The sequence below is a fragment of the Lissotriton helveticus genome, chromosome 7, assembly GCF_964261635.1.
Source record: "Lissotriton helveticus chromosome 7, aLisHel1.1, whole genome shotgun sequence".
NCBI classification, from domain to species: Eukaryota; Metazoa; Chordata; class Amphibia; order Caudata; family Salamandridae; genus Lissotriton; species Lissotriton helveticus.
This window is the reverse complement of record NC_136068.1, coordinates 438,869,206-438,891,799: the sequence shown is the minus strand read 5'-3', so window position 1 is coordinate 438,891,799 and position 22,594 is coordinate 438,869,206. Positions and strand designations below refer to the sequence as shown.

The window sequence follows — 22,594 nt, the reverse complement described above, 5'->3', positions numbered from 1 at the left end:
CTCTTCGAGCTCAACGTTCTCTGATAGTTTTCTTCGACCGAAACAAAGCGCAGGCCTGGCAATCTCTGCTCTTGTGCTCTGGGGACAAGCACAGATTGCACACCTCATGTAGGTCAGTGTGGGTAAATTTGTGTCCACACTGAGAGCACTTCTTGAAGGGTGTTCTTTCCATGGGCTAATGGCGCAGTTGGGCCCAACGGCCCAGACAAATGCTGGAATCGAGAGTCGGAAACTTTTCTTCAATGCCGATAACAGGAATCGCGATCGAAGACGATACCGATGGTATGATGTATGACTGGAGTTCAAAAAGGAGATCGGTAACGGGACCAAACGATAAACACATCCGAGCCCGATGGCGGAAAAAAACAATCTGAAGGTGGAGTCACCGCACACACCCTCCCCACCCTAAAGAACGCCCACTCCGTGAAGAACAGGTAGAGGCCCCTCGGGGGAGAACGATGGAAGATCTTTATTCAATTACAGCATGTGCATAATGCATTTCAGCCTTGCGGCGTTCCTCAGATGCTGCTGTTCAGCAAAGAGTAGCTCCACCCTCACCTTTGAATGTCCAGAGGCACTACCATTGGCGGGAATCCGCTGACCACGGGTCACATGGATGCAACTCCACTGTAGTTCGGCCACAACTACAGCTCCCAGAATGCTGTAGAAACTGGTACACACAGAGATATAGATATATATATATATATATATATATATATATATATATATATACACATACACACATCTTTCTCCAAGAAGATGGCCCGCTCCGCTCCCATCCTGAAAGTTTTGGGGTGATTCGTCAAGCGGGGGCCGAGAAAAAAGGGGGTCCCAAATCGTGTTTTCCCCATGCAATTTTCCATAGGGACATTTAGCCGCGGCTACAGCCTGAGCTGCTGAACGGAATTACACCAAATTTGGCAGAAAGGTAGTTTGGTTCGCAGATCACGCTTTTTGTTAAATGGTGTAAATCCGTGCAGTAGTTTCTGAGAAAATCAAAAGTAAAATCATAGATATATTTATGGACGATGTAGGGTACGCGTATCCTCCGAGGATCATACACGTACCCTTACGAGCACGAGCTGCATGCTAATTGGCTGTCAACTGTGTCAACACTCCAAACCAGGAAGTGTTGGCAGCCATCTTGTGTCTCCGTAGAACCGAGGCACAAGAAAACTGTAAAACAAGTGCGCAAAAGACGCAAAGGGGGCAAGGTAGAAACACCCTGACCCCCTAGGCCTGCTTTTAAAAAACGCGGGATACACGTGGGATATGCATATCCCGTGAAAACAAAAAAAAAGCCGAAGCCGGCTTTAGTGGTAATTAGCACTCGGGGGGGGGGGGGGATGGGGGATGGGGTTGCCCAAGTCCCGGGAGCAATGTGTTTTATTATAATGGGGCCCCCCCGAGTCCCGGGAACCGCCACCCCCCCGGCGCTTTAACAATGCGTATGCGGGGAGCTCACGGCACCCCGCAGCCCCGGGTACTGCCCCCCCGGGGCTTCTTTTTTTTATAATAATGGGGGGCCCAGAGGGGCCCCCCAGCCCCGGGGACCGCCACCCACCGGGGCTTTTTTTTTTTAAATAAAAAAAAAATACACACAGGGACCGCCACCTCCCCGGGGCACTACATTTTTAAATTGGGGGGTCCTTGATGGACCACACACCCCGGGGCTTTTAAATGTTGGGAGGGGGGCCGGGCGGCCCCTCTTCTGGGGTCTTGTGGTGGCCCTGGGGACCGCCACCCCCCAGGCTCCTGCAGTCTCCCGGGGTGCCTACCCCCGGGACACTGTAGTTTGCTATGGTAGGGCGGGAGCCGCAAACTGCTTTGGTTTTTGGAAGAGAGAGCAGGAAACCTGCTCTCTCTTCCAAAAACCAAAGACGATTGCTTTTCTACTTGGGGAGCAGCAGGTTAGCTGCTCCCCATGTAGAAAAGCAATGCCGGCTCCCGCAGGACGCGGGCAGCCGGCAGGGACCGTGGAGGGATTGGGGACCCACCCACGGTCCCCAACGGAGTGGGCCAGCCCCGGGGGATGGGGTCCCCGGGGCTACAAGTGGCCTGGGAGAGGGGCCACGTGGCCCCCCTCCCCAAATTCTTTTTACAAAAATGGCCGGCCCCGGGGGAAGGGGTCCCCGGGGCCAAAAGTGGCCACAGGGGGGGCGTGGCTAAGATGGCAGCCTGACTGGACGCGTTTTCCGAGGCTCCCCGGCCCTGAACCCCTTACCGCCCTTTCAATAGCGGGAAAAATCCCTACTCCCCCCGAATATTAGCGCCAAAGGAGCAGCTTTGGACCCGGCGCTACCAGTGAGCTGATTTGGCGGGCGCCGCCGGCAGGGAACGAGGCGGCCGAGGTCCAGCCTTCGCCGGCGCGAAACTGTGGGAGAGCGGCAATGTGGGCCCGGCGCCCGAGGTGTTCTCCAAGCCCCGGGGCCAGAGGAAGCAGGCGCAACGCACCACACAAAGCGGCCGGAGGCGGTGAGCTGCTGCTGACAACCCCGGAGTAGCAGCCGAGCGGTTGTGGCTCCCCGCGGCTGAGGCGCGAATTGGCTGAGTCACGGCGGCGACTGGAGGAGCCGAGCGGGCCGCCGCAGCACTCGAGACCCTGGCTTTGGGCCTGGTCCGCGAGGGACAGTGACCGGGCCCCGACTCCCGGGCCCGGAGTGGAGAGGCGAGCACACACCGGGGACAAAAGCCTGAGGTGCGAGCACCGGAAGAGACCCCCTGCGGCCAGCGGCCTACCTGGTGAGGAGCAGCGGGAGGCGGGGCGAGCCGGCGGCTGGGCTGCGAGAGAGGCCGAGGCCGACTGAGAGGCCCCATCGGCCGAGCTGCTGTGTGCCTGCGCCAGGGAGAGGCAGCGACGCCCTCAGGACCAGGGGATGAGCACCGAGGGGGACAAAACCAGCACCAGGCCACACCGGATCGCCGCGGAGCTAGGCCATACAGGACTGCACCCGGGACCCCCTCTGTGGGCCGCGGTGACCGGGCCTTGGGCCTGACGCCCTGAGGGGGAGAGTGAACACGCGCAGCGGACCATGGCCCTGAGTGAAGGGGGGGCCGCAGTGCCCACCTCAGCACAGACCAGAACAAAGGACGCGAACCGGCGAGGAGACCTAAACGGAGACCCGGGCAGGCCGCCCGGTGGAGTGCCTGCGCCCAACGGACGAAAGAAGGGCCCCTGCGACCGTGGAGTGGGAGGTGTGCCCCCCCTGCCTGCGCTGGGCCCTGGGTCTGGGGCACCGAGAGAGGGCCAGTATCGGATTGACCCGGTGGCCCACAAGAACGAGGCAGACACCGGCCACCGCAGTGGCGGACCCTGAGGGCTGGGACTACATCTGAGACTTGTGCAGAAGTGAACCTCCCCCGGCGGGGACGGGGCTGATTTGCGGGGGGGCCCAACAGCTCTTCACCACCGGGAAAAACGGACCCCGGGCTCCTGGGCTTCCGCATCCGGAACCTAGCACACGTGGGACCTGCTCCTAACCTGGAGAGGAGACCTCCTCCCTGGCATAGACTCTAAAACGCCGACAACATGGCCACCGCGGGACGCAAAGGCAATCGCAACATAGCGGACATCCAACACAGAAACGCCACAAAGACAGAGAAGGCCCCTACGCACTCGCCTCCCAAGACACCGGTTGCCACCACGGGCCCAGAAGACGAATCCGCGCCCATCACGAAAGCCTTCCGGGCCTCCCTCTTCAACACTCTGAGGGATGACTTTCAGACCTTGAAGCAGGAGCTTGCGGGTGAGCAGCGAGAACTACGCAGGGACGTAGATAGCCTGGGGGAACACGTGGTGGCGGTGGAAGAGGCAGACCAGACCCGCAGCATGGAAGTGGAACGACTCCAGCAAGAAATCCTCCGCCTCCAGGACCAGCAGGTGGATCTCCAAGCACACTCTGAGGATCTCGAGAATCGTTCCCGAAGAAACAATATAAGGGTCCGGGGAGTTCCATTGAAATCGGAAGGGAACAGCGTTGTTACATACCTACAAGACCTCTTCCGGGAGATCATCGGGGAGCCGAGCGAATTCGAAATCCGGATTGATCGCGCCCATAGAGTCGGCCCGGCGCGCCGAGCACCGCCCCCCCCCCCCCGGATATACTGGCTTTTCTCCCGGACTTCCCTCTGAAGGAGCGCATCTTGAGAGAGGCCCGAGCACGACAACCGACCACCTTCCGGGGAGACCAGGTAGCCCTTTTTCAGGATCTCTCCGCCATCACCTTGCAGAAACGGAGAACCTTCAAGGTAGCTACGGACTTCCTAAGAGACAAAGGCGTGCCTTACACATGGGGTCACCCGTTTCGCCTCATCTTCAAATGGAAGGGGTCCCTTCACCAGCTCAGATCCCTTTGGGATACGTGTACGGTGCTGGACATCGATCCACCGGAGGAAACAGACTCAAGAGGGTCTTCCCCACACCGACCATCGGGGGGGGGCGGCCCGGAGATCCGGAGACAGTTGGCAGACCGTGCGGCGACGACGCTCCCCCAAGTCCTTCCGGAAACCGGACCCTCTGGTGACGGCCCAGGAACGGGAGGTGGCAGTGCAAGAGGTGGCGGACAACACAGCGGCTACACAGTAAGGTGCTCCTGCACAGGGGTTTGGCCTCGTGCGCTTACCTCAATGGGGGGATGGGGTCGGGGGGCCGACGAGTCGGCCGCCGCCATGACCTCACTTACTATGACACTCTACGGACCTGGACTTTGTCCCGATAGGCCCGAAACTATGAGAAAAGTTGTGGGGGGCTGTTCAGGGAAGGGTTACGGGGTGGGAGAGGGAGTTGGAGAGCTAACGACTGCAAAGGGGAAAGATGGTTGGGGAGGGGCGAGTTGGGAAAGCTGGTTCTGGGGGGGCGGGCGGGGGAAGAAGGGGGACGGGTGTTCAGGGGGGATTAACTAAGAGTTCGGGGACCTTCCCGGTGTGGTTCACTAGAGGCAGAATGTACCGGTCCAGGAAGCTGGAGGACCTCTAGCATACAGTGCAATCCTCACATATCTCAACTATGACGGACTCTGTGTTGAAGGTTCTCACCTTGAATGTAAAGGGGCTTAACAACCCCGTTAAACGCAGGGCTGTCCTGTCTTACTTAGAAAACTCAGGTGCAGAAGTTTGCCTACTCCAGGAAACTCACTTGCTATCCAAAGACTGGCACAGAATGCGTTCAAAGGCCTTCCCATTCCAATACTACTCCTCAACTCTAGAGAAAAGGGCGGGGGTGGCCCTACTGGTGGCACGTCATTTCAAAGGGACAGTTGGGGACAAGGTGGCCGAAATTAAAGGGAGATTCTAGGCTCACAACCTTCAAATCGGTGGGATGGTGATGGTGGTAGGCTCACTTTACGCTCCAAACAAGAACCATTTCTTAAAGGGGCCCTAGCAGACGCGTTAACACCTAACACGAAATCAGTGCTGGTGGGCGGAGACACGAATCTAGTAATGGACCCCAATATAGACAGGTCAGGCCACCGCCATGGGTTCGCTGGAGCGATCTCAACGGAGGGGAGTCAATGGTTAGCGGACAGGGGATTTGTGGACCTATGGCAAAAACACCACCCCACCACCCCGGGATACACTCTTTACTCCCACGTACACCGCACCTACGCACGAATTGATCACTTTTTCAGTAACACTGATATGACCCCCGGGTGGATGATGTAGAGGTACTTCCAGCAGCACTATCTGATCACGATGCACTCATGACACACATACGAGTCCCTAGGGCCACGCAGCGGAAAGGTAGGTGGCGCCTTAATGACGCACTCCTACAACATAAGGGAGTAACGCAACGGCTCCAGGATCGCATTACAGAGTACTTACAGGTGAACGATACCCCGGACGTCTCCCTGACCGCAGTGTGGGGAGCGCTTAAAGCGGTGGTGAGGGGGGAATTAATTGCTGTAGCTGCCGCGGAAGCCAAGGAGAGGAGGGATAAACGGCAATCACTGTCCAAACAGGCACTTGAGCTAGAACAGGCTCACAGTCGAACCGGGGCTCCCAGGATATGGCGCCAGCTCAAAGCGGTTAGAGCCCAACTCGCAAGCTTAGACCTGGACAGAGCGGAATATGCAGCCCTGCGACTGCGCCACACTTACTATGTGGGCGGCGATAAAACAGGGCGCTTGCTGGCAAGCAGCCTCAAAGCTAAGACCATGCGCGCGAAGGTCTCCTCCATTCAAACCCAAGAGGGGCATATCGCTCAGGAGGACGACCAGATCGCGGAGGCCTTCCGGGAATTCTATGCCTCGTTGTACGCGGCGGAACCACCTACCGGGCAGACTACGGCTGAATCCTATCTCAATGAGACGGCAATCACGCCTCTCGACGAAACCGCTAGGGATTCTCTCGACGTGCCCATCAGGATTGATGAGGTCATTTCCGCGATCGCGCGCCTCAAGCCGCTCAAAGCCCCGGGCCCGGACGGCTTCTCAGCGAGCTTTTATAAGGCTTTCTGCCCCCTGCTAGCGCCAGTGTTGACTAGACTGTTTAATTCCTTCCAAGGCAGGGGCTCCATTCCCCAAGACATGTTAGAGGCTGACATTGTGGTCATCCCCAAGCCGGGCAAGGACCCATCCCAATGCAAAGCTTACAGGCCCATCTCACTACTCAACCTCGACCTGAAGCTATTTACTGGCGTGCTAGCGGCACGCCTAGGCCCATGTTTACCGGGCATCATTGAACCAGACCAAGCAGGATTTATCCCAAACAGACAGTGCGCAGACAACACCAAGCGCCTGCTCCACGTCATTGATAAAGCCCACTACAACGACTGACACAGTCCTCCTGTCGGTGGATGCCGAAAAGGCGTTTGACAGGGTGGACTGGGGATACCTGGACGCCGTCCTGGCACGGTTCGGGATAGGAGACCGGTTTCGCACATGGGTCGCCGGCTGCTACGCCGCCCCACGAGCCTCGATCAGTGTCAATGGGGTGCGGTCGAAGCCATTAGATATCCAGAGGGGCACCAGGCAGGGGTGTCCACTCTCGCCCCTGCTATTTGCTCTGTACATCGAACCGCTGGCACAGCGGGTCCGAGATAATCAGTCCATTGTAGGAGTCCGGTTTGGCGGAGAACCGCAGACCATAAGTCTTTATGCAGACTACGTCCTTGCAGCTTTGGAGGACCCCTCGACATCGGTACCGGCCTTCCTCTCGGAAATGGAGGACTTCGGGAGAGTATCGGGGTTCAAGATGAACGTCGAGAAATCACTGGTCTTGCCCCTGGGAACACTACGGCGCGAAGCCAGCAACGATACGGAGGTCTTCGGTCCCAGATGTCGCTGCCCTACTTGGGCATCTCCCTGACCCCGAGCACGACCCAACCGGTCGAGCAGAACTACACGTCTCTATTGGCTGCCCTACAAAACGAACAGGCAAGGTGGCGCCGGCAACCACTTTCGTGGTTGGGGCGAGTGGCTGCAGTGAAAATGTCTCTCTTACCCAAGGTCCTATATTTGTTTCAGACCATTCCAGCAACCCCTCCAATAGGCATGCTCAAGAAGCTACAAGACAGCATTAAACAATTTGTATGGGCCGGCAAGCGCCCGCGACTGCGCAGGGACCTGTACACGCGGGCTACGTCGGAGGGCGGCCTCGGGGTCCCTGATCTACTCCGCTACTTCCATGCGACACAGCTTCGTTACCTTTTAGAGTGGAACAGACCCGAATCGGAAGCGGTGGTTATTTCAAGACCGGGCCATGGGTCAGATGTCACTGTGGAAGGTCCCATTCCTGAAACAGACAGACAGGCCTCCGTATCTTAAAAAATAGCCCATCACGAGGACGGTGATGCAGGTGTGGGATAAGGTGGCGGTCCCGAGTGGCCTCACCACATTTCCGTCCCCGATGTCACCTCTATTCGAGAACCCGGCCTTCCCTCCGGGAATGACCCCCGGGTCGTTTCCACAATGGCGGACGTCAGAGTGCAAAGCGGCTGGCGACCTTTTCACCCTTGAGGGTTTCATGCAGATGCACACCCTACAAGATTATTATACGCTCCCACAGATCCATCGCTTTCAATATTTCCAGATCAGACATTGGCTCACAGCGAAAGAAGTGCTGCCCCACGTAAGCAGACACGTTACAAACTACGAGAAGTGGTTACACACGAAACAAGCAGACAAACAGGCGATCACAGATATCTACAAGATGCTCAGCCCCCCCCCCTGCGCGGTCGGCGGGTCAGACCCGTTGGGAACGAGAATTGGGACGCTCCTTCACGGACAAAGAATGGCAGAACATATATTTCAGGGCCCATCATACCGCCCGCAATGTAGCTAGCAAGGAATCGGCGGGGAAAATAGCATATTACTGGCACCTTACACCGTCACGATTGGATCAGAGCAATCCGCGCAGGGACCCCAAGTGCTGGAGGGGATGCGGCCACACAGGGACACTCACTCATATACTATGGGAGTGCACGGAGGTCCGGGAGTACTGGGAAGGGGTGCTAAGGGATTTCGATAAACACTTTGAAACGGAGATCCCCGATTTCCAGCGTACACGCTCCTCGGTCTCCCCAACGCCATCACCTTTCCTCTTAAATCGCTCAGGGGGAGGCAGATGGGGCTGGCGATGGGGGCGGCCACTCAACATATCCTGTCACTTTGGGGCACTCCAAGGAAACCCACTTATACGGGATGGCTCCATAGACTCTGGTATATAATGGGTATGGAAAGGATACAGGCCTCCCTCACCCAGACACGAGACACGTTCCTTGACACATGGCAACCCCTGGTCTCTCTCCTATCAGAGGAATTCGCTCAAATCACATGCTCAAAATACCTCAGGGTGCTCAGACTACCGGACGAATTTCGGAAAGACGCAAGGTCTCCTATCTGAACATCATACTTCTACATGCCTCAGTATGTCCAGCAGAAGCTTACCGGCCACACCGGGGAGGGGGGACGAGGGAGGGACAGGGGAGGAGGGGGGAAGGGAGAGGGACTGTTGGTTGTTGTTGGGACTGTTTCAGGACATTGCTAACCCCCTTGGGGCCCTCACTAGCATTCAAGGGCACAATTTTGAAACACCAGTGAGACTCGCCCCCGCGGGAGGGAAGGGTAGACGCCAGTCAATGGGGACTCGCTCATATTGTCGTAATGTCCTATTGTCCTAGGTTTGTCCTTTTTTGAAACTCAATAAAAAAGATTTAAACAAAAAAAAAAGTGGCCACAGGAGGGGAGCAAGGCAGCCACCCTCCTAATAAAAAAAATATTTTTGAAAAAAGGCCCATGCCCGGGGGATGGGGTCCCCGGGGCAGAATATGGCCTTGGGAGGGGGGCCACGCAGCCCCCTTCCCGATTTTAAAAAAAATGTTTTTAAATTGGGGCAGGCCCTGGGGGATGGGGTCCCCAGGGCCCAAAAAATTTAAAAAGTAGGGGGGCTACACAGCCTCCCTTCTTAAAAATATATATATTTTTTTTAAAAGTCATTTGAGATGCCATCAGTGATGTCATGAGTAATGTCACGGACCATGTCATGAGTGATGTAATATCTGACGTCATCAGCAGTGCAGTGGGGGCACGCGAGTTACAGTTAGCTGAACTAACTATAACGGGGGAATTTCAATGGTTTTGTATGAGTGAAATGTCCAGCTAACTATACCGTGTGAAACCTATGGTTTTTTCAGTGAATTTCTAAGGCTTTTTAAATGCTAATTCCCAACTATAACGTGGCTGAAACCTATGGTTTTTTCAGTGAAAATATATATATACATACAAACAAACACACACACACACACACACACACACACATACATATATCATTTTTTCTCATATCAATGCAGCCCCCATCTAGGAGGCTAAACAATGCAATAACCAATAAAACTGCTTTTGCAAACGTATTATGTATAAAAACACAGGAGGGAAAGTACCACTTGAACTCGGTTTTTAATGAGTAAACCTGAAAAAAACCTGCAAAACAGCGGATATTGTTAGCCTACAGGCTGCACTGTAAACCAAGAGCATAGAAAATGAAAGCATTTTCACACAAAAACTGGAACTGTGCCTTTAGGGCAGCCATAACCCCTTGCTTCCCATCATGCCTCAGGGGTGACAGTTAGGTCAGTGGTTCTTTGCGTAACCCTGAAGATCAGGGCACAAAGAAGTTGGAGTAGAGGAATAACATCCGAACCCAATGGCGGAAAAAAACAATCTGAGGATGGAGAAGATGCCCATGCGCACTGTAGTACAGGGGAGGAGTCACCTATATCGTGATACTTCGAAGACTCTTCCAGGACAACAAGGTGCAATCATCCGGACCCAACACTAGGCGGCGATCTATGCACAAGATATGAATGTCAGCAGCCCTACATCCAAGAACAGATGCATACTGGTAAGTAGCATATTCCTTACAGGTAAGTAAATAATCCTTCTTTTCAGGGGATCCTCATCAATAGTCATAAGCACTGAATAGAATAGCAAGCTCATCATCCCCCCCTGCAGGCAAATGAGTGAATGACCTAACATACAACAGCTGCAATCAGCTGTTGAACAGATTCCTCAAGGAGGCCTGGACTACTTGGGTGTCTGCTCTGGTGTCTGAATCTAGACAATAGTGCCTTGTAAATGTATGGAAGGACCTCCAAATTGCTGCCTTACAGATCTCAGAGATAGGTATGTTATGAGGGGAAGCAGTCGTGACCGCTTTTCCTCTTGTGGAATGCGCCTCGGGAGTAGGGTCAAGGGGCTTTTGCGCTAATTGATAAGCTAACTTGATGCATAAAACTATCCATCTGGAAATTGACTGCTTTGAAGCTGGAAAACCTGTTCTGATTGACCAATAATTAACGAATAGTTGATCAGATTTTCTTATGGACTTGGACCTATCCAGATGGAATTTTAACACTCTTTTTAGGTCAAGCGAGTGTAAAGACCTCTCAGCTGAGGTGGAGGGATTAGGGAAAAAGGTTGGTAGAGATATGGTCTGATTCACAAGGAAATCCGACACCACCTTCGGAAGGAAGGAGAGATGAGTTCTCAATACCACCCTATTGAGATGGAAAACAGTGTAAGGTTCCTTTGAGCAGAGGGCCTGTATTTCGCTCACTCTGCGAGCTGAGGCGATTGCTACCAGGAAAGCCACCTTCCACGTGAGGTGTTGCAAGGTTGTTTTGTGGATAGGTTCTAAAGGTGGACCCATCAACTTTGATAGCACCAGGTTCAGCTCCCAGGGCGGTGAAGGAGGCCGGACCAGAGGGTAGACCTTTTTCAGACCCTGTAAGAAGTCTTTCACAACCTGCAACTGAAAGAAAGAAGGTTGCAAAGGCGAGCGCCTATAAGCAGTGATGGCTGCTAAGTGCATCTTAATGGAAGGACGTTTCAAACCTGCTTTAGCTAGATAAAGCAGGTACGGCAAAATGACTTCCTCCTGCCCCTTGGTTGGATTACAATTGTTTTGAACGCACCACATATAAAAGCGTTTCCACTTGCCCGCATATGAGCGTCTAGTGGCCAGCCTTCTTGCTTTTTTTAAGATGGACATGCAGTCTTGTGGCAGTCCTAAATGGCCATACTGGAGGACCTCAGGAGCCATGCTGCCAAGTTCAGTTAGGGAAGGTTAGGGTGATCAATCCTCCCATTCATCTTGGACAGCAGCTCCGGCCTGCACGGAAGGCCTCCTGTGTGGGCATTCCGACAGGTGCAGGAGGTCCGGGTACCACCATTGTCTCGGCCAGTCCAGGGTAATCAGGATCATCCTCGTGTGCGAATGAGAGAGTTTGGGCACCACCTTCGGGATGAGAGGAAGGGGTGGAAAGGTGTACAAAAATGCCCCTGACCAGTCTATCAAAATGGCATTCCCCCTCGACCCTGGCCGGTGGAACCTTGAGGCGAAGTCTTGGCATTTTGCATTTGTCGTCGTTTGCGAAGAGGTCGATGCAATGACGACCCCAAGCCTGGAAAATGTCTTAGACGACCTCGTCGTTGAATACCCAGTCTCGCCTGTCTTCGAAGTGTCGTCTGAGAGCATCTGCTTGTGCGTTCAGTTCTCCTGGCAGGTGTACTGCTGTGATTGATAGGTTCCGTGCCAGGAGAGCTTGAACTTCCCGAGACAAGGTGCATGAGCGAGTTCCCCCCTGTTTGTTCAGGTACTACATGGTGGTGGTATTGTTCGTCTGTACTAAAATTGAGCTTGCCTGAATTGAAGAGAAGAAAGCTTTGAGGGCCAAGTATACTGCTCTCAGCTCCAACATGTTTATGTGATATGAGCGCTCTCTCGATGACCACTGTCCTTGCGTCTGGAGAGACCCCATGTGGGCTCCCCAACCCTGGAGAGAGGCATCCGTGATTAGTGTCCGAGAGGGAGGTGCCTGATGAAAAGGTATCCCTAATTGCATATTCTCCTTCTTCATCCACCATGGGATGAATTCTCTTGCGAAGTTTTAGAGACTTATGCTGTCGTCCCAGCGAGCTGTTTGCTGATCCCACTTGTCCTCCAGGTCCTGCTACAGAGGATGCATTTGCAGCCTGGCATTGGGGACCAGGAAGATGCAGGATGCCAACGACCCTAATAGGGAGGCAATCTGACGAACTGACTGCATTCTGTTGTCCAGAATTAGTCTGAATTTCTGTGTGAGGGAAAACTGTCTTTCCTCCCAAGTAAACACTTTTCCTACTTTGAAGTCTACTAGAGCTCCTAGATAATGGATTCTCTGTGTGGGTTGTTGAGTTGATTTGTCGAAGTTTACATGAAGGCCTAGCCGGTGACAAAGCTCTAGGCATTGTAGGGAGTGACTCCTCACGCTGTGGGGGGGAGGGACCCTTCAATAGCCAGTCGTCCAGTTCGGGTACACGTTGATGCCTCTGCGGCATAGTGCGGCTGCCACCACTACCATGCACTTCGGGAACACTTGGGTAGCGGACTTCAACTTGAAAGGTAGAACTTTGAACTGGTAGTGTGAAGATCCCACCAGGAATCTCAGATATGGTCTGTGATGTTGACTGACCGGAACATGAAAGTAGGCCTCTGGTAGATCCAGCGAACACATCCAATCTCCCTGCCTGAGATGTGGATATATTTGTTGGAGAGCCAACATGCAAAACTTCTCCTTTTTGATTGACTTGTTGAGTGTTCGCATATCCAGAATGGGTCTGTATTCTGCTTTTTGACCCTTCTTTACCAAGAAGTATCTTGAGTAGACCCCTCGCCATGATACGGGCACCTTCTTGATGGCTGACTTTCGCAGATGGGTGGCAACTTTGCTCTGCAATATCTTCATTTGATGGCACGATGATGGGACCGGAGAGATTGAGGGGGGGGGGATGGCGTTGAAAACGTAGAGAGTACCCATTCTGCAGCGTAGCAAACACCCACTGCTCCTTTGTGATAGCTCACCACTCTTCGAGATGATTTGCAATACTCCCCCCCCCCCCCACTGGAGTGGTGAACCACGACAGGGGAAGTGGGCACTCATTGTTTGGTCTGCGTTTTAGTGGTGGTGTTCGATATAGGTGGGTTTCCTCTTCCTCTAGAGAAACGCCGGCCTTGGTATTGTGACCTTTGTTGACCCTGCTGATCTTGATTTTTCTGCCAAGGAGGGGTGGATGTCCCCTGGAATGCTAGACATCGAGATCATGACCTCCGGAGATCTGGACGTTGACCCTCTGTGAGAGCTGCGAGAACCTGTTCTCGACATCGGTGGCGGCGATGTAGACAGGCTTACCGGACTTGAGGCCTCTTTGGACTGGTGCCTCGACGTTGATCTGAAACGTCCCCTCTGGACAGTCTGCCTTCTCGGCATTGACAGTCGTCACGGTGACGCCTGCCTCGACTTTGACCTTTTGCTCTTCGAAGGAGGACTCACTCTTGCAGTCAACCGTTGCCTCGATGTCGAGCTCCGGCTTGACGCTGGCTGAGTACCTTGCTTTGATGTCAGCCGCTTCTGCTCTGAAGACCGGCGTCGATCTGTGGTGTGCGAACGTCGACGGAGACTTCTGCTTCGACATCCGGTTCGGAGTCTTGGGTCTTGACGTCAAAGATCTCTGCACCAATCTAGAGGGAGACTTCTGCATGAACGTCAATGATGGACTCTTGTGCCCCGACGTCGAAGATCTTTGTACTGACCTCAACGGAGACCTGTCTCGACGTCGATCGCCGTTGATGTGGCGACGACGGAGTGATTTGTCTCAACGTCGAACGCCTAGCCTGTGTCGATGGGATTTGCTTCTCGATGTTGAACGTCGCCTGGTTGACGACAACGGAGGGCCCTTTACCTTCGTCGACGTTGAGAGCGCTTTTCTCGATTTCTTAGAAGAGTGTGCGCCAGCACCACTGAAGTCTTCGATGACTACTGCTTCGCCTTGGGTAGCTTCAACGCTGATCGCGACGCCGAAGGAGAACAGGTCGGGACCTTGCCTCTCGACGTCAACCGCGTTCTCTTTTTCTGTTGCCTCACTGGAGATCTACCTCTTTCAAAGAAGCCATAAAGTCGAATTCTCTCCCTGTCCTTGATGGTCCTTCTCGACAACTTCTTGCAGTGATGACAGGTGGCAGAAGAGTGAGAATCAGGAAGGCAGAGTATATACACCGGGAGTGAGTCTGAGCTAACCTTTTTGCCACGGGAAGGGCAAAGATCAAATAAGGAAGGCATTTTTGACAGAAATAAACCTTTACAGAAATACAAAAAAGGTTCCACTCTCACTCTAAGGTTAAAAGACGTCCGTGAAAGCAAAAAATCCTCAAAAAATCAGATCATTTTTGACAGAAAATAGGTTATGGTACTGAGCAGGAATCCTCAGCTTTGAGGCCCTCCGTATAGTCTGGTCTCACTGGGGGCTCTTCCCCTACCTACCACCAAGGTGAAGAACCTCAGTTTTTGGCTAGACTCCACACTCCACCTCATACTTTGTTATCATGAAGTGGCTTAAAAAGATACTGTGGATACTTCCTTTCTGTGCCAAAGGATACGTTTTCCAGGCCCCAATTTTAGTGGGGAAGCGTCATTTGACTTGCATCAAGCAGTACAGGGCTCCCATAGCATTCATTTACACCATACGATACCTAAAGGAGTTTGCACTTCACCTGAAATAGAATTTGGCCATGAGCAGCAGGGTCAGGGATAGGAAGAGGAGACCCAGGAAGACGTAGAGTGTTTGCTCCTCTGGAATTAAATTCCACAATGCTGCCAATGGGCTCTGAAAGACAGAAGAGTGTTACACATTTCATCAAGGATAGACAACCTCGCTGCTTTAACACTCTTTAAAAGGAACTAATTCAAGCGCTGAGTTACAACACCTCTTCTTGTTTTGCTGCTTAAAGAAATGGCCTCCAATTTTATGGCAGCATGCAACATCTCCACTGGAGAATAACATTCAGCTTCCCCAAACACTGTGTATACCCATTTCAAATACTACTTAACTAGAGCTTCTATCCTCATTAATTTAATGCCCGTCAATCATAGTGACTATCCTAACTAGGAACCCAAATTCCTATATAAGTAGAGCAAATACTACCTAGAGTTGGACACACTGGAGAATCTGCCTGAATCCTTACATACATTTAGATCACATTAGCAAGAGATCAAAGTAGGAATACAACATACCAGCCAATGTCTTTTCAAGTTGTACTTGTAACACAATTGCACCAAAAATTCTTAGTAAAGTCAACAATGGCATGGGCTACTGGGAGGGACTGGAATGTAACGGCTTACAGCCTTGTGATATGAGTAGGTTATAGGGGAGCTAGTACAGCCCAATCCCTCAGCATGAAGCAAACAGTACATCAAAGGCAATTCATTTTATAATCTGAATAACAAATTATTATCATATTTTTTGTCCGTCAGTTACAATTGCCAATCACAAAACCAGCAATTAGTAAAATTATTGGCCACTCAACCAAGAGCTGCATTACCTTGGTTACACAAATTTTGACAAACATGCTGTGCTTCTTGTTAAATAACGCAACTATCTTCTTGGGATTCTCCGACTAATTTATGGCCTTGGCTAATGCCTGCTGGAAATGTTAACATCTACTAAATTAGTTGCCTGCTATGGGGGAAGAGCTACAGGAGATAATACAAAGGCAGATACAGCAGTTTTTCCAGGGGCAACTCCACTTTCGGATGCACTTAAAGCAATTACAAATTCAGAGTTTCTCTTCAAGCAATTCAGTGAGAACATGTTTACATGTCACCAAGTTCTCAATCAATCAAATATGATGGGTGCTGCTATCAGGGGGAAAAATGGAGATTGGGTTGCACCGAGGGTACTTACAGTGAAAGTAGATCAAGCTCTACAGAATGTATGGCAAATTGAATATCCATAAACAGGTAAATATTGAAGTAAAAATTTGGAAGTTGGTTCATCCACATTTCTACACCCCTGAGAGATGACATTGATTCTCAAATTTATACTGTATCCGAAACACGTCACATTTGCAAAGTAGCCAACTGGCTAACAATAGCTCTGTTTTAGAATGTTGTCTTGCAATTCTTACAGATGTTGGCTAGAAGAGAAAAGGTCCACTTTTTCCCAGTGGTGTAACGATAATTGCAAGGTACATGGAGAGGCCCCCTCTGGACACTATTAGGAGCTGTCCAGCTGAAGTGCTGTGCTGAGTGGGCCCCCCCTGGAGCTTGGGGGCCCCACCGCACTGCGGGGGCTGTGTTACGCCCCTGCTTTTTCCTTGTCCCCCACCCTTTTTTGTGCAGTTTAACAGTTAGTTTGGTTGTACAGGTGAGGGGAAAGAAAAGATTTCCTTTTCTCGTTATATGTATACCACCATATACGTTTTTTTAAAGTAGGCAAGATTAGGAGGTTGTTAAAAACCTGGCTTTTCTAGGGTTAAACACCTTTCCTTTCCTCATTTTCGCTGCCTCTCCGCTGCTCACTCAGCGCCGGGACGCCTCTGGTTGAGGTAACTGCACGCGCTCTACAAAATTCTGTTTTATTATTATTATTATTATTATTATTAGGATTCCATTTGAAAAATGTGCTTTGCCGATACACTGATTGAATATATAGCCAATCATGGAAGCTTTTGACTGGTCTGAACAATATTTTTTTTTAATCTTTACATCAATAGGATGTACAAATGAGTATTTTGATATGATGGTTCTTCCTTGCTTTTAGAAAGTTTTGACAAAATGTTGTGCACCAATTGCTTCGGCATAACTCTTTATGCTACATTCAACCCGCTTCTTGGCACTGTAATAACAAATTATATGAATACCCAACTAAAAGTTACATTAAACAAAACACATCTCGCCCTTCTCCCACCATGATGTAGATGCCATGCACATACTATGTATATCTCCAGGACTTCCGTGCCAGTATCCCCCAACAAAGCCTTCCAGAGTTCACGGGAGGTGGTGCCGAAGATGACTGTGATGAGGAGAAAAAATGGCAGCACAAGTCCCAAGAGGCCAAACAGTAGACCCTTCACCCAGGTCCGGCGGTTATACCTTTTGGTCTCACTGGAAGAAAAGAGAAAGAGATTAAACACTGGGGCACACCTCTAGCAAAGAACTCTCCTCAAAGGTGCTATTCAGTTATAAATTGTGGTTATCACCAACCAAATGAAAAAACATACACTGTTAGGAAAGGAAGGCTCGCTCACAGACCAAAGAAACGGAGCATGAGGTGCAGCTCAATGGCCAAAGAAAACAATATGCAGACAACATGGAGGGGTCTCAGTTTGTTCAAATAAATATTTTAATTTGAAGGTCTGCAAGTGTTACACCAGAGACGGCCCACTTGACCTCCACTCTTCCATATCCAAGAGAAAACCAGATTAAAAACAAGATTGCTTTGCCTGTGGTTAACTGAGCAGTATTTTGGGGGAAATAACATTGTAGATAAACTCATATTTACTCAGTGTGGAGTCTGCCTGTATGTACAGCTTTGCTCCCTCTATCCAAGCTAGCTCTAAGCTACAGTCCGATCACATTCTGGCATACACATGCTATTATAGAACTTTCTGAAGGGGTATCTGTTACTTCATGCCTGCTGCACTCACTCATCTTGCCACAGCATCCTCTCCACTGTGCTGTCAATCAGTTCACAGTCCTTCTCCAGGGCATTGAGGGTGTTCTGCACAGTCTGGTTGATCGTTTTCTCGATAGTTCTGCACACTTCATCGATCTGATTAACACATCGGCTGGGCTGAAAAAATAATAATGCCAGTGGGCCCAGAAAACAAATCCGTTACAACCTAAGCAAGGGGCAGATAGGAACAGGAGAAGCATTGCTATGGCTGAGTGAATTTGGAGATCAGGGTGGGTGGGAGATGAAGAGGAATAAAAATTACTTGAAAATGAGTAGACATTTATGTGACTTGAGTTGAGTCTCAGTCAAGGTCTGTGTGCACATTGGAGAAGTATACTTTTAGGCTCCATACATCATTTATGTGCATTTACATCTAACCTATCTATTCAACGTGTGCCTTAATTCATTAATCCATGTGTTTGACTTTAATAAAATTATAGTACGTAACCACTTTTGAGCTATTTAAGAAATCACATGTAGTTGTACTGAATAGAATCATGAGTAAATGCATTTGCATTAGTTAATATTTACATTACAATAATGATAGTTCAACTGAACAAGCATTTGCAATGTAATAGGTCTCGCATTTGCGACAGTTTGAGCTATTGACTTTGTAAATGACGTGTTTACACACCGCTTGCAAGTTTCCAAAACACATAAATAAAAGGCATTGTTTTTTACAACGCCAATAGCTCTAACTCTCGCAAATGTGAGACCTATTGCATTGCAAATGCATGCGTTTACTTGAGTTACAGCAACCTTCATTTTCCGTGCTGAAGTGGCTCCCCCATTGCAGATTTGTGGCAAAGGATGGGATTTTTTTTACACCGATTGATTATAATAAACATTGATTAGGAATAACCATGGTCACAAATTGCCAACTCACCAGACTTGTAACCAGAGGCATTGCTTTACTGTCTTAGATGTGATTATGCGTGTAACACAGGGATGGCTCTGTTTATCGAACATTAAAGACTAAGCGTGTGCCTTCCCACAACTCTAATCTAGGACCTTCAGGCAACACACACGTTTGTAACCTGTGAATAAATTTCAATAAACAGATTTTGACCCAAAAAACACACACTGGATGTATAAAACATCTTTAAAGCAAGTACTCGCTTGTGCATATACTTTAAAGTCTCTATCTGGCCACAAAGTTAGAAAAGGAATACCTACTAAATAGTAGAGGGGGTATTCACCTTCTTTGTGCACAAACCATAACCACATGAATAATAAATCACAAGAATGAATAGAATCAGATAAAAAACGATATCAGATAATACATGGAAAAATTGTACAATTTATTCAAAAGATAATACAATCATTAAACAATTTCTTTAAAAATTCATTTTTACAGAACAATTTTTGTGCCATTGAGACCAGTTAAAAATGTGACAATTCACATGAAAGAACATTAAAAATTATTGTTACAAAGTTGTCGACGCAGCGTTTCGGTTTTTAGGATAAGACCTTCATCAGGACAAGTTTCTAGTTCGGAAAGAAACATACAGTTAGATACACATAAACATTTGATTCCTCTTTTAATAATCTAGATGCGCATACTTTCCATGAAGAAAATAGTGCTGCAACCCAAAGAAATATGTTGAGCAAATAACTGACCTATGGGGTGATAACTTGGAAACAATCTACGGGTTACAGATAACAAAATGTAACTAAAACCTGCCCCTCAGTTTAGTAAATTTGGAAATTAATCTGGATGATATTTCCTATGTTAAAGGTAGTGGAAGGTAATTAAAAGTCTGCACCTTAGCTATAAATTGGGGAAACTCCCCACCAAGATTCAATCGAAACACTTGGTCCAATTATCCGTTTAGATTAATGGTTAATTATATTACACATTGATATTCCCAAAGGGGTAGTCATTAGGTGATTTCCCTTTTAGAAGTGCTTGAGTGAGAGCACTTCAATTCCCTTCGAATACCAGCACCACATGTTTAATGAATAGAAAGAAGATCTGGTTGTGCCAGAAATGTTATAGACCGACAAATGTAATTGTAATTGTGTTATAGACCGACGATGTAATTGTGTTATTGATGTACTTTGTGGGTAAAAAAAGAGATGAAATTAGTAATTGTTTCTAACTATGTTTTTTTCCGAACTAGAAACTTGTCCTGATGAAGGTCTTATCCTAAAAACCGAAACGCTGCGTCGACAACTTTGTAACAATAATTTTTAATGTTCTTTCATGTGAATTGTCACATTTTTAACTGGTCTCCATGGCACAAAAATTGTTCTGTAAACATGAATTTTTAAAGAAATTGTTTTATGATTGTATTATCTTTTGAATAAATTGTACAATTTTTCCATGTATTATCTGATATCGTTTTTTATCTGATTCTATTCATTCTTGTGATTTATTATTCATGTGGTTATGGTTTGTGCACAAAGAAGGTGAATACCCCCTCTACTATTTAGTAGGTGTTCCTTTTCCAACTTCGTGGCCAGATAGGGACTTCCCTTTATTTCTTTGGTTTACTACTCCTTGTCCCTGATTGGATACATAAGGAGACCTCCCTGTCTTTTTGAAAACTATACTTTAAAGTCTGCCACTCTTATCCATAGGGTCAGAGCTCACATCACAAAATCATGATGCTTTCTAGTAGTTGAAGGTCCCCCCCAAGTTTCTTTCTATTGCACTCTCAGAAAAGTTGTCCCTTATAAGGCCCCTGATGAAATACTTTGTAGCACTTAGCTGTGCCTGTCAAAGCATGGGCATATAAGAACTTTGCTCTCCAGGTGCCTCTTCTGTCCAACCTCTGGTAACTAGGATTGTCAAAAACAAGTACAGGAGGGACAGATATGTGCCAGATTTCCAGAACACATCAGTTCGTTAATGAGTTCTGTTTAGAATAATTATATGTAAATCTCTTCTATATAGATATCCAGGAAATCTAGTATGGATCGGGCCCTTCTGGACCTATGTTAGACAGCCATGGCGAAAACGGAGGGATAGGTCGGCTGTCTGAACCACTATGGCATTGTGATGTGATATAATCCATGTATGTTTTCTGAATGTGAAACTAATAGTTTTTTTTTTACTAGCCACATTTATAAAGAGGTTTTTCATAGTTAGATCAGTTGTTGGGGCTTATTGTTACCCGAATTAGTTCCCCATTTCTAATGCCACGGTATTGTTCCATGTCAATATCATTGTGGGAAATAGAAATATCGCAGGATGAAGTATTTTCAGGAGTCATTATTACAGACTGATTGCAAGCTAGGGAGGCCAAATAAGAAAACGCGGAGAATCACAGTTTGCACCTCAGATTACCGCACTGTTGAAATCTAGTTTGTGAACTGAACATCATCTGCGCCATCTTGTCCATTTCTTCAGACTCACGCACAAATATGCACAGCAGCCATTTTAGGTGCCATGGCCTCTCTGCCTACTGCCGATAGCCAGCGCGTCTCTCCCCCTCACTCCCTGGCCTCGCAAGCATTCCCCCCCGCGCCCTGACAGCCCCCGGTCTCTCCTGCTTGGGCCCTAAACGCACCTCCAGCGCGACCCTGCCTCCGAGCCACATCCCGTGCTGAACCCCCACACTCTTTCATCTCATTCATAAAACAGGCCCTTTGATAACCTCTTCCTCCTTGCCCGATTGTCTGGCCTGATCCCAGGCCATCACTTAGCCCAACAGATGCAGTTTATTGCCCCTACAGTAGGACCTCGCCTCACATCAAAGGAGCGGGGATTAATCAATGCCCTCACACCCCTAGATCCGACCGATCGCCCGCATTTCTGTTCCCAGCGGAATGTCCAGCTGCGCGATAGCCATCATGCTGAGATTAGGGGTGGGGACTCCTACTGTAGATATGTGTGGGAACGGACCTGAACCGGGGATTCCAAAGATGCCTTTTCCGTACTTCAAAGCAATACCACGGATGTCACAAATGTAATAAAGCCATAAAACTGTGTATAAGAGGCCAGGCCTCAGAGATGCGGTTAGAGCACCTCGAAACGATACCTCGTTGTCTGATCTGATGTGTTCTGCTCCGTCGGAAATAAACTCCTGTTTCCTGCCTTCCAGTCTCCAGCGCCTGCCTCTTTATTTGATAATCGTGAGTTGGGTGAGAAGCGGCTAACGCCGGGCAAACCTTGAAAGGGGTAATCGACCTGATCTGCCTGAACCCTTTGTTTACAATTGGCGCCCCACGTGGGGCCCATCAACGACACGCGGATCCAGTGGGAGAGGTCCTGACGACTGAGTGAACGACTGCAACGATCGGGAAGTGCACCTGCCCGATAGACCCTCGTCTGGCAGCCGATCATCCGAACTTCACTGGTTCCGAACAGACCTCTCTCGAGTGATCTACGGTCCTGACTGGGAACCATCAGGAGTGCCGCGACAGAAGATAGAGGACGATCGGGTGCTGGAATCGGAAGACAGGAAACTGTCCATGCGGTCCGGGTAAGATCGTGTAACACGACAAACTGTGAAATATTTGATTGATTGATTGGAAAATACTAGTATTACTCTCCGAATTGTTGGTTCTCTTGGAGATTCTCTGTCTGCAAACGGAGAGGAATAGAAAGTATTCTCTCTTCCTTTGCAGGTAGTGAAGGGTAGGTAACGCAGGCCTTTGCCCCC

General features: G+C 49.5%; 1 protein-coding gene across 1 annotated transcript in view; it reads right to left on the bottom strand.

Annotated features, from left to right (window-relative positions):
• LOC144768567 (uncharacterized) overlaps positions 1 to 22,594 on the bottom strand; it is a 305,992-nt gene that overhangs the window by 24,528 nt on the left and 258,870 nt on the right. The window contains exons 8-10 of the mRNA XM_078652338.1: positions 17,956 to 18,101; positions 17,242 to 17,413; positions 15,022 to 15,134 (exon numbers count right to left, since the gene is read on the bottom strand). Coding sequence (XP_078508464.1) covers positions 15,022 to 15,134; positions 17,242 to 17,413; positions 17,956 to 18,101 — 431 coding nt within the window. The remainder of the gene's footprint in view (positions 1 to 15,021; positions 15,135 to 17,241; positions 17,414 to 17,955; positions 18,102 to 22,594) is intronic.